Here is a 16,387-nt window from a genome sequence, read left to right as displayed (position 1 = left end):
TCAGTGTAATTCACCGTCTTAACAGACTAAAGGAGAAAAACCATATGATCATCTCTATATGCAGAAAAAGCACTTGACAAAATTCAACATCCATTCATGATGTTTAAAAAAACCCTCAGCAAACTAGTAATAGAAATAACTTAATTAATCTGATAAATAGTATCTACAAAACTCTACAACTAACACAATGCTAACTGTAAATGACTGAATGTTTCCCCCAACCATCGTTCACTCTCACCACTCCCAATCAAAATTGTAATGAAGGTTTGATAATACAAGGGAAAAAAAAAAGATATACAGACTACAAAGGAATAAATAAAACTATGTGGCCAGGTGCAGTGGCTCACACCTGCAATCCCAGCACTTTAAGAGGCCGAGGTGGACGGATCACTCAAGGTCTGGAGTTCAAGACCACCCTGGCCAACACGGCGAAACCCCAACTCTACTAAAAATACAAAAATTAGCCAGGTGTGGTGGCATGTGCCTGTAATCCCAGCTACTTGGGTGACTGAGGCATGAGAATTGCTTGAACCCAGGAGGTGGAGGTTGCAGTGAGCCAACATTGTGCCACTGTACTCCAGCCTGGGTCACAGAATGAGACTATCTTAAAAAAAAAAAAACTATATACCTTGATGACATAATTACATAGAAAATCCCAAGAAATGTACAAAAAAGCTAATAGGTTTGATAAGTCAAGTTTAGCTACGTTCCAGGATACAAAGTCAACATACAAAAACCTCATAATGAACACCTGAAATTAAACTTAAATTTAAAATTTAAAAACAGTACCATTTATAACAGCATTCAAAAACATAAAGTACTTAAATATAAATCTAACAAAATATGTACAGAAACTGCATGCTGAAAACTATTGATTCCTGATAAAAGAAATCAAAGAATACCAACATAAATAGACATATACTATGTGCATGGATTGGAAAACTCAATATTGGTAAGATGTTACTTCTGTCCAAATGGATCTGTAGAATCAACACAATCTCAACGAAAATCCCAGCAGATATTTTTGTAGAAACTTATAAACTGATTCTAAAATTTATATGGAAAGTAAAAGGGCCTAGACTAACCAAAACAATTTTGAAAAAGAAGAAATTCAATAACAACAAAACAAAAAACCCAACTAAAAATTTGGCCAAAGGGTTTAACACACATTTCACCAAAGAAGGTATACAAATGCCTAATAAACACATGAAAAGATGCTCAATATCATTAGCCATTAAGGAAATGAGAATTAGTGATGTAATATTACACACCCATTAGAATGTCTATAATTTAAAAGACTGACAATACAAATTGTTGGAGGGAATGTGGAGAAAATGGAACACTTTCAAAGTGGAACACAAACACTGCTGGTGGGAAGATAAAATGGTATTTCCACTGTGGTAAATCATTTGGCAGTGTATCACTTACCAATGAGGACACCACGTATGGGCTCTGTCACAACTATTCAACTCTGTTGTAGTGAAAAAAGGGCTGTACACAATACGTAAATGAATGAGTGTGGCTGTGTTCTAATAAAACTGTATATTACTAAAACTTTACTTACAGACACAAAAATTTGAATTTCATGTGCTTTTCATAAGTTCCTAAATATTTTTTAAATTTTTTTCAATGGTGTAAAAATGTAAAAGGCATTCTTAGCTTATGAGCCATATGAAAGCAGTTGGCAAACTGGGTTTGGCCTGCAGATCATCATTTTCCAATCCCTGCCATATATGCATGAAGTTTCTTATGATAACCACAGGTACTTCATGCAGTATTCAGAAGGCTTTTTTATAACCTGAACTACATCTTTAACCACAGTATATCTAGAATGCTGTTGATGCTCAAGTAATGTTAAACAACAATAGAGTCTTCAACTTAAAGCCCTAGAGTCTGAAAAACAAACAAACAAAAAACCAATAATAGAGTCTTCCTTAGGCATATCATACAAGGTGTACTAGTAATTTTGGCTGGGCATGGTGGCTCACACCTGTAATCCCCGCACTCTGGGAGGCCCAGGTGGGAGGATCACTTGAGTCCAGGAGTTTGAGATCAGCCTGGACAACATAGTGAGACCCCCATCGCTACAAAAAATAAATTAAAAAATTAGCTGGCATGCAGCCGGGCACAGTGGCTCATGCCTGTAATCCCAACAGTTTGGAAGGCTGAGGTGGGCAGATCACCTGAGGTCAGGAGTTCAAGACCAGCCTGACCAACATGGAGAAACACTGTCTCTACTAAAAATACAAAATTAGCTGGGAGTGGTGGCGCATGCCTGTAATCCCAGCTACTTGGAAGGCTGAGGCAAGAGAATTGCTTGAACCGGGAGGTGGAGGTTGTGGTGAGCTGAGATCGTGCCACTGTACTCCAGCCTGGGCAGCAAGAGCAAAACTCCATCTTAAAAAAAAAAAAATAGCTAGCATGGTGGTGCACGCCTGTGGTCCCAGGTACTTGGGAGGCCGAGATGGGAGGATTGCTTGAGCCTGGGAAATCTAGGCTGCAGTGAGCTGTGATTTTGCCACTGCAATGCAGCCTGGGTGACAGAGCAAGACCCTGTCTGAAAAAAAAATTAAAAATAAAAACCAAAGTATACTAGTAATTCTCTAGACATTTTCCCTTCAAGTTTTAATTGCAAAATAATCACCATGTTATAAAAGAAAAAGAAAACCCTAACCCATCCCCTGAAAACATACATTTTAGTTCAGTATGAGATTCAGAGTAATAAACAGTATATAAATACTCATATACTTATAAAATATAAATCTATAAATATACAACCACAATATCAAGATTCCATGTTCAGATGTTTTTAAATTGAAAATACATCTTTTTTCTTTATGAGAGGAATTAATGGGTCAAAGAAAACTTATTTAGCTTCAAGATAAGAAGTACAATAGTTTTTATTGCCAAATGTGTCAGTGTGTCTGCTTCTATCTCATTGTTAGAAGTAATTTCTAGTAGAATTCTCTTCAATGGCATTTGACTTCAGTTTCCAAAGAGTAACTTACCTTAATGTGATGCACACCATTCACTTTTCCAATCTGCTGCTCAATGGTCCAAACACAGGAATTGCAAGTCATACCCTCAACAGAAATGGTAACAGAATTCACACCCATACTTGGATCCATTTTGATTTCCTCATTACATTCCTGTTAGAAACAATAAATTCATTAATTTCAGCCATGCAAATAATCTTTCCTCAACTTTTCCCCCACCTCCCCAATTAAAAATACGCTACATTTTATATATGCTCAAGTGTCATGTTTAAAAAATTAAAATGTGCTAGTAATAAAATATGGTAAGCATTCTTCCTGCTTAGAAAAAAAATTCTCATCACCTTAGATGAAGTAAAGGAAAGTTGTTTCTATGGATATGCTAACTAAAAATAAAAATTTCAATACTTTAATACAAGTAACTAGCTTTCATAGAGTGCTTTCCTGATTACTAATGTTTCCCATACATAATCTCATTTAACATTTGTAAGTACAAATTAAGAACTAATCAAAAATGCCTCAAATCCTTACAACAGCCAACAAGGTCCCACATGATTTCCCATGCCTGTCCCCCTCAAATTTACCTGGCCTCCTCTTCTACCACTCACCAAACCCTTCTCTGTGCCAGTCATACTGGCCTCCTGGCTGTTACGCATGCAAGGATGACTCCTACTTCAAGGCCTTCGTTTTAGCTATTCTCTTGCTTTGGGACTTTCTTCTTCCAGATAACTGCTTGGCTAACTTCTTTGTCTCCAAGTCTTTGTTCAAATCTAACCTTAATGAGGACTATGCTGACCACCCTATTTAAAACTGCAACCTACATCCCTTCCACACAAACATACTCTGATTCCCCTTACCTCTGCTTTTTCTTTTGTTTTCATAGAACTTACCACCTTCTAACATACTCCATAATTTGCTGATTTATTCTGTTTATTGCTTATTGTCTGCCTTCCTGTGGTGGTTTTAAAATACGCCCACAAATTCTTTGCTACTCCTTCCTTCAAGAGGTGGAATTTAATCCTTTCCCCTTCGGTGTGGCCTGAACTTAATGACTTGTTTCTTGTTTTTTGTTGTTGTTGTTGTTTTGGTTTTTGTTTTTGTTTTTGTTTTTGTTTTTGAGACTCAATTCTGTCTCGCAGGCTGGAGTGCTGTGGCACGATCTCAGTTCACTGCAACTTCCGCTTCCCGGGTTGAAGTGATTCTCCTGCATCAGCCTCCCCAGTACCTGAGATTACGGGCGCATGCCACCACACCTGGCTAATTTTTTGTATTTTAAGTAGAGACAAGGTTTCACCATGTTGACTAGGCTGGTCTCGAACACCTGACCTCAAGTGATCCACCCGCCTCGCCCTCCCAAAGTGCTGGGATTACAGGCATGAGCCACCACACCTGGCCTAATGACTTGTTTCTAATGAATAGACTAAGGTGGAAGCGACAAGGTGTGACTTCCAAGACTAGGTCATAAAAAACATTGCAAGAGGAGAAAAAAGCATTGTGTTTTCCTTGTTGTCCTCTCTCCTGAATCACGCAATCTGGGGGAAGCCACCTACCAAGTATGAAGACATACAAGCAGCCTTATGGAGAGGTTCATATGGTGAGGAACTGAGGCCTCATGTCAAAAACCAGCAAAGACCTAAGGCCTCCGGCCAATAGCCAGGTAAGTGAACCACCTTGGAAACTGCTCCTTCAGACCTAAGTTAAGCCTTTAAACTACTACATCCCCAGACACCATATTGACTACAACTTCATGAGACACCCTGAGCCAGAACTACCCATCTAAGCTGCTCCCAAATTATTGAGTCATAGGAAATGTGAGATAATAAATGTTTGTTGCTTTAAGCCACTAAATTTTGGGGTTATTTGTTACACTGCAATAATTAAGTAATACACTTCCCACTAGAATAAAAACTCCATGAAGATAGGACTCTGTTTTTTCACTGATATTAGGCTGAACCACATGAAATCATCATAGTCAAACACCGGCAATTTCATATAAATCAATCTAATATATCCCATGGAAACAGTGGTTCCTCTGGTGAGGGGAAATGAGTGGTTAGGGAATAAGGGTGGGAAAAAGAATTTTCAGCGTATAACCTTTTGTACCTTTTACTTCAAATGGTATAAAAAGTATTGCAGCCCACCGCCATGGCCGCCTACAAACTGGTGCTGATCCGGCACGGCGAGAGCACATGGAACCTGGAGAACCGCTTCAGCTGCTGGTACGACGCCGACCTGAGCCCGGCGGGCCACGAGGAGGCGAAGCGCGGCGGGCAGGCGCTACGAGATGCTGGCTATGAGTTTGACATCTGCCTCACCTCAGTGCAGAAGAGAGTGATCCGGACCCTCTGGACAGTGCTAGATGCCATTGATCAGATGTGGCTGCCAGTGGTGAGGACTTGGCGCCTCAATGAGCGGCACTATGGGGGTCTAACCGCTCTCAATAAAGCAGAAACTGCTGCAAAGCATGGTGAGGCCCAGGTGAAGATCTGGAGGCGCTCCTATGATGTCCCACCACCTCCGATGGAGCCCGACCATCCTTTCTACAGCAACATCAGTAAGGATCGCAGGTATGCAGACCTCACAGAAGATCAGCTACCCTCCTATGAGAGTCCGAAGGATACTATTGCCAGAGCTCTGCCCTTCTGGAATGAAGAAATAGTTCCCCAGATCAAGGAGGGGAAACGTGTACTGATTGCAGCCCATGGCAACAGCCTCCAGGGCATTGCCAAGCATGTGGAGGGTCTCTCTGAAGAGGCTATCATGGAGCTGAACCTGCCGACTGGTATTCCCATTGTCTATGAATTGGACAAGAACTTGAAGCCTATCAAGCCCATGCAGTTTCTGGGGGATGAAGAGACGGTGTGCAAAGCCATGGAAGCTGTGGCTGCCCAGGGCAAGGCCAAGAAGTGAAGGCCGGCGGGGAGGATACTGTCCCCAGGAGCACCCTCCCTGCTGGTCTTGTCCCTCTGCCCCTCCCACCTGCACATGTCACACTGACCACATCTGTAGACATCTTGAGTTGTAGCTGCAGATGGGGACCAGTGGCTCCCATTTTCATTTTAGCCATTTTGTCGCCTGCACCCACTCCCTTCATACAATCTAGTCAGAATAGCAGTTCTAGAGCACAGGTTCTCAGTCTAAGCTGTGGAAAAGCTCCCCTTATCCAACAGAGTTTAAAAGTAGTGACTTGGGTTTTTGTGAGTGCTTTGTTTACTAAGGACTTTGGGGAGGAACATGCTAAGCCATGACCAATGAGGAGAAGCAACAGAGCCTGTCTGTCCCCATGAGCAGAGTCTGTCCTCTGCTCTTCTGCAGTCAGGCCACTGCCTGGGGGCTCTAGTCATTCCAGTGGAAGATGAATGTAACCTGCATGGTGATGTGACAACTGTTTCCTCCCTGACCCCAGAGGATCTGGCTCTAGGTTGGGATCAATCCTGAATTTCGTTATGTGTTATATTTACTTTTATTAAAAAAGTATAGTATATATTAATAATACAAAACAATAACCCTTCTGGGGTTTCTTGTGGCGGTTGAAATAGTCCCACATGTGGTCATCAGAAAATAAGCCATTCCTCATACCAATATAGGATCAGCTCCTTGACCTCTGAGGGGCAGCAGTGCTTCCTGGGTGTGTATTAGAATCCCTTCCTGCCTTGTTTCATGGCAGTGAAATGCCTCTTGGTCCTGTCCAAGTGTGTCTTTCACTGATTTCTGAATCATGTTCTAGTTGCTTGACCCTGCCACATGGGCCCAGTGTTCATCTGAGCATAACTGTACTAAATCCTTTTACCAGATCAGTATAATAAAAGAGTGATGTGCAATAAAAAAAAAAGTATTACAACATCATTTTAGTTTTGGTGAGCTCAGAGAAACTTAAGCAGAAAATGCTGAACCATGCCCGCTGCTACTAACAAAGCAAGATGATTAATGGACTCTTGTAACTTCTCCAACTAATTTCTGTGGAGCTTTGAACAATTAGACCACCCAGTCTATGGTATTATGTTATGGAAGCCTGAACTAAGACATATGCATTCTTTTTTAAATTGGGATATAATTCACATGCTATAAAATTCAGCCTTTTAACCTACAGAATGGGAGAAAACATTTTGCAATCTACCCATCTGACAAAGGTCTAATATCCAGAATCTACAAGGAACTTAAACAATTTACAAGAAAAAAACAACCTCATCAAAAAGTGGGCAAAGGATATGAATAGACATTTCTCAAAAGAAGACATTTATGTGGCCAACAAACATATGAAAAAAAGCTCAACATCACAGATCATCAGAGAAATGCAAATCAAAACCACAATGAGATACCATCTCACACCAGTCAGAATAGCAATTATTAAAAAGTCAGGAAACAATAGATGCTGGTGAGGCTGTGGGGAAATAGGAACGCTTTTACACTGTTGGTGGGAATGTGAATTAGTTCAACTATTGTGGAAGACAGTATGGCGATTCCTCGAGGATCTAGAACCAGAAATACCATTTGACCCAGCAACCCCATTACTGGGTATATACCCAGAGGAATATAAATCATTCTACTATAAAGACACATGCACACGTATGTTTACTGCAGCACTATTTACAATAGCAAAGACTTGGAACCAACCCAAATGCCCATCAATGATAGACTGGATAAAGAAAATGTGGTACATATACACCATGGAATACTATGCAGTCATACAAAGGAATGAGATCATGTCCTTTGCAGGGATATGAATGAAGCTGGAAACCATCATCCTCAGCAGACTAACACAGGAACAGAGAACCAAATGCTGCATGTTCTTGTTCATAAATGGGAGTTGAACAATGAGAACACATGGACACAGGGAGGGGAACATCACACACCGGAGCCTGCTGGGGGGTGAGGGGTGAGGGGAAGAAACTTAAAGGATGGGTCAATAGATGCAGCAAACCACCATAGCACACATGTACCTATGTAACAAACCTGCACGTTCTGCACATCTATCCTGTTTTTTTTTAGAAGAAATGAAAAAAATTCAGCCTTTTAAGGTATCCAGTTCAGTACTTTTTAGTACATTCACAAGGATGTGCAACCATAATGACTATGTAGTTGCAAAACATTTTCATTACTCCAAAAAGAAATCCCATGTCCATTAGCAACACTCCCCATTTCCTCTCTACTCACAGCCCCTGGCAAACACTAATTTTATTTCCTATCTCTATGGATTTGCCTATACGGCCATTTCATATAAATTGATTCATTCAATATGTGTCCTTGTGTGTCTGGATTCTTTCACTTAGCGTAATGTTTTCAAGGTACATTGATGTGTAAAATGTATCGGTATTCCATTCTTTTCACTTTCTTGATGGTGTCCATTGAATCACAAAAGCTTTTAATTTGTGAAGTCCAATTTATCTTTTTTCTTTTGTGTTTTTTGTGTCATATCTAAGAAACCATTGCCACATTCAAACTTACGAACATTTACTGCTATGTTTTCTTCTAAGAGTTTTTGTAGTTTTGGCTCTTATATTTAGGTCTTTAATCCATTTTGAGTTAATTGTTGTACATGGTGTATGGTAAGGATCCGACATACATTGTTTTACATGTGGATGTCCTGTTTTCCCAACACCAGTTTTAAAACATTCTTGAGATGTAGTTCATGTATTATATAATTCACACATTTAAAGTGTAGAATTCAATAGTTGTTAGCATATTCACAGACATGTGCAACCATCACCACAGGCAATTTCAGAACATTTTCATCACCTAAAAACAACAACAACAACAAAACATACCCCTTACCTATCAGTCATCACCTCCTAAGCCTTCTGTCCTGGGCAACCACTAATCTACTTTGCTTGTATAGATTTTCCTCTTCTGGACATTTCAGATGAATGAAATCATGTAATATGTGGTCTTTTGTGACTGACTTCTTTCATGTAGCATGTTTTCAGTGTTCATCCATGTTACAGCACATATCAGTACATCATTCCCTTTTATGGCTGAATAATATTCCACTGCATAGATACACCATAATTTATCTATTTGTCAGTTGATGAACATTTGGGTTGTTTCCATCTTTTGGCTATTATGAATAATGCTGCCATAAACATTCATGTACAAACTTTTGTGTTTTCATTTCTCTTTGGTAATACCTAAGAGTAGACTTGCTGGGTCATATAATAACTCTATGTTTAATTGTTTGAGGATCTGCCAGACTGTTTTCCAAAGTGACTGTACCATTTATACTCCCATCAGCAGTATATAAGGGCCCCAATTGTTCCACCTCCAATACCTATTATCTTTTTTATTCTACCCATCCTAGCAGGTGTGAAGTGGTATCTCATTGTGGTTTTGATTCACATTTCTCTGATTACTGATGATGTCAAGCATCTTTTCATGTGCTTATTGGGTATTTGTATATCTTTGAAGAAATGTCTATTCAAGCACTCTACCCAATTTTTAATAAGGTTATTTTGTTGTTGTTGTTGAGTTGTAAGAGTTCTTTATATTCTTGGATATTAATCCCTTATCAGATATATGACTTTCAAATACTTTCTCCTATCCAGTTGGTTGTCTTTCACTCTTTTTTTTTTTGAAATAAAATTTGCTTTTAATAAAAATTTATTTTGTACATTTTTAAAATTGCAATTTTCAGGACATGTAAGAAAAATATTTTTCCTCATACTGAAATAAGCATATCTTTGGTATAGAAATCACACCCTGTGTGTGATCTTTTAACTTAAAAAAAAAAAGTCCAGTGCTTTTACATTGTTGGCGGGAGTGTAAATTAGTTCAACCATTGTGGAAGACAATGTGATGATTCCTCAAGGATCTAGAACTAGAAATACCATTTGACCCAGTAATCCCATTACAGGATATATACCCGAAGGATTATAAATCATTCTACTATAAAGACACATGCACATGTATGTTTATTGAGGCACTATTCACAATAGCAAAGACTTGGAACCAACCTAAATGTCCATCAATAACAGACTGGATAAAGAAAATGTGGCACATATACACCATGGAATACTCCGCAGCCATAAAAAAGGATGAGTTCATGTCCTTTGCAGGGACATGGATGAAGCTGGAAACAATAATTCTCAGCAAACTATCACTTGAACAGAAAACCAAACACTGCATGTTCTCACTCGTAAGTGGGATTTGAACAATGAGAACACACAGTCATAAGGAGGGAAGCATCACACACTGGGGCCTGTCGGGGGGTGGGGATTAGGCGAGGGATAACATTAGGAGAAATACCTAATGTAGGTGATGGGTTGATGGGTGCAGCAAACCACCATGGCACGTGTATACCTATGTAACAAAACTGCACGTTCTGCACATGTACCCCAGAACTTAAAGTATAAAAAAAAAAGTCCAGAACTAGACCTAATATGCGAAACAAAACTATTCTTTGGCCATCCATCTGCAGCCTTTCAATGCACCATTGTGGAGCTTCAGAATATCATTCTGTACACATCACCATATCTACAAAGAGTTAAGATGTCATATCAAAGATATCCAGAAGTTATATATGGTACAGAATTAGTTGGCTTAATCATTCACACATAATACAAACTACCAAAAAGCGACATAAGATACAGAACAAACAAAATAGGACATTGTCACTAAGGTCAAATAATATAAAAACAATCATGTTATTTAAATTTGATGTATTGGAAGCAAAGTAACTTAGTTAAGAGTTATGTAAATAACTTGTAAAGCTCCAAAATTCATAGTACAGAGCCATAAATCTGATAAGGCACTTTAAAGACAGCAATCAAACATATAAAAATACCGAAAACAAAAAATATTAAGTGTAAAAGCAGTAACCATAGAAATAAATAGGAAAAAAAATTCGTTCTTTCTAGACAGTCTTTCATTTTCTGAAATAAAGACTTCTTAGCTGGGTGCAGTGGCTCACGCCTGAAATCCCAGCACTTTGGGAGGCCAAGGCGGGTGGATCACTTGAGGTCAGGAGTTCGAGACCAGCCTGGTCAATATGGTGAAACCTTGTCTCTACTAAAAATACAAAAAATTAGCCGGGTATGGTGGCACACGCCTGTAATCCCAGCTACTAGGGAGGCTGAGGCAGGAGAATCACTTGAACCCAGGAGGCAGAGATTGCAGTGAGCCAAGATCGCACCACTGCACTCCAGCCTGGGAGACAGAATGAGACCCTGTCTCAAAAAAAAAAAAGACTTTTTAAAATAATCATTTGAGGACAAAAGTATTTATCATGTTTTTAAAAGCCATCATCAAAGTTAAAATCTCTGTGAAAAAGATAACATTTTCCTTCAAGTCAACAAAGTCCTGATTCATACATTTTTAGAGAAACAATTATAGTCTTCCTGCTAAATACAGGAAGAAAAAATAGTTTTGTATTATGTTAATCAACTCTTCTTTTCAATAAACATTTAGTGAATGCTATGTGACACTGTTTTAGGTGCTGGGGATATCGAAGTAAGTAAGACAATCATTTGCCTAGAGAACTTAGCCTAATGGAGCTGGAACCTTAAAGTTATCTCCCTTGGTCCATAAGATGAAGCTCAACTTCTAATTCTGCCATGCTTGGCATCTTACTGTAAAACAAATAATGGTCCACTTAGTTTGCTACTGGTAGCACTGTGGCACAATTAATATTAACTATCTACTGATAAAATTAAATTTTGTAAAGGATTTTATGAAAGTTTGAAGGGCAGAAAGTGTAAGAATAAACAAGTACTGATCAACATCAAAAATAGAATCAGTATTCTGCTTTTACAAAGGTCAAGAAAACCAAGAAAAACTTCATTCTGAAGATATAGAGAACTGCTAGATATTATCCTATATATGTGGCACATGTGAAATGATCATATATGAGGAAGTATGAATTATTACACAGTCACTATCAAAGAGCTAAGTATGCCAAATCAATTGTCAGGTTTCCAAGAATCACAGCATTCTTTCAAGAGGTTCCGTCATGTTTTAAGGAAACGTGCATTTTCCGTACATTTGACGGCAAGCTCTTCCACTTGAGCTGATACTGTAGATATGGCTTCAAGAAGTTTGGTTGACGAAAATGCTGTGTCTCTGATCTGCAGCCCCACTTCCTCCAGCAGGTCTACTGTTCCGCTGCTGCTCCTGCTCAAAACGGGCCGGCCTAAACTCACAGCAATGCCCAGGGAAGATGCTGAAGAAGGGTCTGAAAATGAGGGAGAAGAGAGAGGAAGTAGGGCTGTGAAGAAACTCATAACACCTCAGGGTCAGCCACAGGGAAGGGCTGGTGTTAACAGTGGAGGGTGTCCAGGTTCTTGGCGTCTTAAACAAAGAACTGGACAAAACGCACAAACAAAGCAAGGAAGGAATGAAGGGATTTGTTGAAAATGAAAGTACACTCCACAGTATGGGAGCAGGCCTGAGCACAGGGGCTCAAAAGGCCCTCTTACAGAGTTTTTTTGAGTTTAAATACCCTCTACTTGGAGTACACCCTATGTAAAAGGAGAGGATGAAGTAAAGTTACAAAATCATTTACTTGGCCTATGCTCTATGAGAGGATATTTCCTGTCATAGCTGAAGTGTGAATCAGCCTTATGTTCCTGCCTCTAGACCCTATTTTCCAGCCTCACTGGGACGGCAGAATCCGACCAGAGCAGCCAAACCATCTTTCAACCGCTTGTACCCAAATCCTCCATTCTCTTGATAGTGTCCTTTTGTGTACAAGTTTTCAAGTCTGAAGAAGTCCAATTTTACTATTCAGGACCCTCACAAGGTTCACACATTGCATTTGGTTTTATGTCTGTTTTGTCTCATTTAATCTAGAATAGCTCCTTCCATATCTCTTTTCCCCCATGAAGTGACTTTTTGAAGGTCAGTTGTCTTAACATCCAGTGTATCTTCTTTTTAAAATATAAACTCTTTTTTGATAATCAGGGGGATGATAGTTGGAATTATATCTCTTAATACCTACATAAGGTCAGTTACTACAAGAGAACAAAAGCCCAGATAGGACAGGAAAGGCAAGTTTGGGAGCAAAGGACAAATAGGATGAGTTCAGGTGGCGAGTCCAGGATGGAGTACTTAAGGCAAGCATGAAGGTATTAGGAGCCCAGGAGGAGTCAGTGGGAAGCAGTACAAGGGTATAAAAATGGAAGTAGAAGAATGTCTAAAACAAACAGATCCTATCAAAATTTTATCTAAGGGTAGTCCTGAGCCTAAAAAAGGAAACTCTTCCTTATTCTTCTTATAGCTTTGGCTGTCTACCTCCAGAAAACAGAACTCAGACTTGCTCCTGTATCTTATGGGTCAAATGGGGCTTTTGAGGGCTGATCTTGCAAGATTACCAAAGTTGACTAAATCGTTTTATGGGAAAACATCAAATTCAACAAACAGAATTGGCAACAAACTTTTAGAATACAATACCTTTGGTAGGTGAAGGCTAGTTTACCTGTTTAGGAATGTAAGACTGAAATACAGTTTTATCATGGGGTATGTCCCAGACCAAAGCACTGGACTAACTCTCAGGCTTACTGAGGAACTGAGAGAGATCAGTCAGGCAGAAAGGCACTGGATAATTCACCCAGGAAGTAAGTATTGAGGAGTCCACAATGTGTGAGCACAAACAAAAATTATACTAATTAAGCCACTTTTCCCACTATATCTTAATTTAAGTCATATCAATTCTGAATACATATTTCTTTCGCTTTCGTAATTCACCTGCATTGTTTTTTTTCAAAACTCTACTTAAATTGGACTTTACACATGAAACCTCGGAGGAATTCCATCTCACTCTCACTAGTTTATTACATATACACACAACTCTAATTGACTTTGTTATATATGTTATGTCCATCGTTTTCATTTTAAATGTCTTAAAGGTAGGTACAAAACCAGGAATATCTTTTGTAACATCCTACTGCATTTAGCAAAATGACTCAGAAAACAGAGTAAGATCATAAACAGTTTCATATAGTATGGAAAAAAAATGTAGGCTTCTGGGAAACGACAGTATCAAAGAGACAAATTTGGCATCCAGCTGTTAGTGATGAGTGACTCTGAGAACAAAAGCATCCAACAACACTGAGGGAAATAACTTCAAGTTATTAATATATTTTGAGCCATTCCCTAAGTAGAGATGGTAATCACCATCAGTAATATCATTTTCTAAGATGAAGAACAATATTATGACTAGATGATCATCTCTGGTTTGGAAATAGAAACTACAGAAATTGAGTAGAAAACATGGCACATATGAAGTCTGATTGTTCAAAACCACTTCTTAAAGCTGGTCACAGAAGCTCAAACATCATTCTAAAATTCCCCTAAAATAATCAGCACTTATAATTTGGGAAAGGCTCCTGTATTCTCAATAATCATGCAGTAAGATTTAATTCTTTTTTGGGGTTTGGTTTTGTTTTGTTTTGCTGTTGCTTTTGTTTTTGTTTCTTGAGACAGAATCTTGCTCTGTCGCTCAGGCGGGAGTGCAGTGGAGCAGTCTCAGCTCACTGCAACCTCCACCTCCCAGGTTCAAGTGATTCTCCTGCCTCAGCCTCCTGAGTAGCTGGGACTAAAAGCACATGCCACCAGGCCCCAGGTAATTTTTGTATTTTTAGTAGATATGGGGTTTCACCATGTTGGCCAGGCTGATCTCGAACTCCTGACCTCAAGTGGTCCACCCGCCTCAACCTCCCAAAGTGCTGGGATTACAGGCATGAGCCACCACGCCCAGCCTTAATCCTTTTTTGGATACAACTCTATCTGCACAATTTGTGATCCTTGTGGTAATCAAGGAATATAATGTACCTCCATCAGGTAGATAAAAATCTCAAAATCTGACAATACCAAGTGTTGGTGAGGATATGGAGAAACAGGATCTCTCTTGTTCCGTTGGTTAGAGTATAAATTAGTACAATTATGGAAACTGCTTCATGATAGCTGGTAGAGTTGAAAATATGCATATATTAAAACTCAACATTTTCTCTCCTAAGCATAGTACCTTAGACAGAGTCTCACACATGTGCACAAGGAAACAAGAACAAAAATGCTCATTGCAACAATGTTGCTAATAGTTAAAACTTTGGAAATAATCTAGATGTCCATCAACAAGGAAATGAAAAAATTGGTTGTGGTATATTTATAATGAAACATAATATAGAAGTTAAAATGAATGAACTAGAAATGTGATTCTCACTGAGAGAAGGGGTGATGTCACCACCAATAGGACATTTCAAAATGTCTGGAGACACTTTTGGTTGTCACAACTCAGAGTGCAGCAAGGGAGTACTACTGGCATCTAGTGCATAGAGGCCATGGATACTGCCAATTATCCTGTAATGGACAAGAAAGCCCCTCACAACAAAGAATGATCTGGCCCCAAATGTCTATAGCACTGAGAATGAGAAAGCTTGAAGTAGAGCTGCAAGTAGCAACAGGGATAAATCCCATTAACATAGTTTAGAAAAAAAAGTTTCAGAAGAAAGTCAGATTGTCCCTGTTTGCAGGTGGCATGATCTTATATACAGAAAACCCTAAAGAATCTACTAAAAAACAGAACTAAAAAATAAATTCAGTAAGTCACAGGATACAAAATCAACTTATTAAAATCAGTAGTGTTTCTATATGCTAATAGCAAACCACCTGAAAAAAAAAATTCCATTTACAATTGCTACACAAAAAAAAGATACTTAGGAATAAACTTAACCAAGGAGGTGAAAGATCTCTACACTAAAAGCTATAAAACACTGGCTGGGTGCGTTGGCTCACACCTGTAATCCCAGCACCTTGGGAGGCTGAGGGGAGCAGATCACCCGAGGTCAGGAGTTCGAGACCAGCCTGGCCAACATGGAGAAACCCTATCACTACTAAAAATACAAAATTAGCTGAGCGTGATGGTGCACACCTGTAATCCTAGCTACTTGGGAGGCTGAGGCAGGAGAATCACTTGAACCCTGGAGGCAGAGGTTGCAGTGAGCTGAGATCATGCCATTGCATTCCAGCCTGGGTGACAGAGTGAGACTCTGTCTCCAAAAAAAAAAAAAAAAAAAAAAACTATAAAACATTGATGAAAGAAATTGAAGAAGACATAAACAAATGAAAAGCTATCCCATGTTCATGGATTGGAAGAATTAATATTGTTAAAATGGCCATACTACCCAAAGCAATCTATAGACTTAATGCAATCCCTATAAAAATATCAATGACAGTCTTCACATAGGAAAAAACTACCCTAAAATTCATATGGAATGACAAAAGTCCCCAGATAGCCAAAGCAATCTGAAGCAAAAAGAACAAGGCTGGAGGCATCACACTACCTGACTTGAAAATATACTACAAGGCTATAGTAATCAAAGCAGCATAGTATTGGTATAAAAACAGGCACATACACAATGGAACAGAATAGAGCCCTAAAATAAATTCATGCACCTACAGCCACCTGA

General features: G+C 39.1%; 2 protein-coding genes across 5 annotated transcripts in view; one reads left to right on the top strand and one right to left on the bottom strand.

Moving 5' to 3' along the window:
- ATP7A (ATPase copper transporting alpha) overlaps nucleotides 1-16,387 on the bottom strand; it is a 137,706-nt gene that overhangs the window by 75,578 nt on the left and 45,741 nt on the right. For 2 of the 4 annotated variants that reach the window (XM_008978125.5, XM_063601824.1), the window contains 2 exons: nucleotides 11,965-12,156; nucleotides 3,009-3,149 (listed from right to left, as the gene is read on the bottom strand). In XM_008978125.5, the coding sequence (XP_008976373.1) occupies nucleotides 3,009-3,128 (120 nt within the window). In that variant the 5' untranslated portion in view covers nucleotides 3,129-3,149; nucleotides 11,965-12,156. The remainder of the gene's footprint in view (nucleotides 1-3,008; nucleotides 3,150-11,964; nucleotides 12,157-16,387) is intronic. The other 2 variants (XM_003824407.5, XM_055106355.1) reach the window with 1 other exon arrangement.
- On the top strand, nucleotides 3,823-8,173 carry PGAM4 (phosphoglycerate mutase family member 4). Its single transcript, XM_008978128.6, has one exon. It carries the CDS (start codon nucleotides 5,139-5,141, stop codon nucleotides 5,901-5,903), a length of 765 nt encoding a protein of 254 aa, XP_008976376.1. The 5' UTR covers nucleotides 3,823-5,138; the 3' UTR covers nucleotides 5,904-8,173.

Source organism: Pan paniscus, chromosome X (genome assembly GCF_029289425.2).
Source record: "Pan paniscus chromosome X, NHGRI_mPanPan1-v2.0_pri, whole genome shotgun sequence".
Taxonomy (NCBI): Eukaryota; Metazoa; Chordata; class Mammalia; order Primates; family Hominidae; genus Pan; species Pan paniscus.
This window is presented reverse-complemented; position numbering and strand designations above follow the sequence as displayed.

Bases quoted from the DNA above. Each gene is read 5' to 3' on its own strand.
- PGAM4 (XM_008978128.6), top strand. From the start codon at position 5,139: ATGGCCGCCTACAAACTGGTGCTGATCCGGCACGGCGAGAGCACATGG.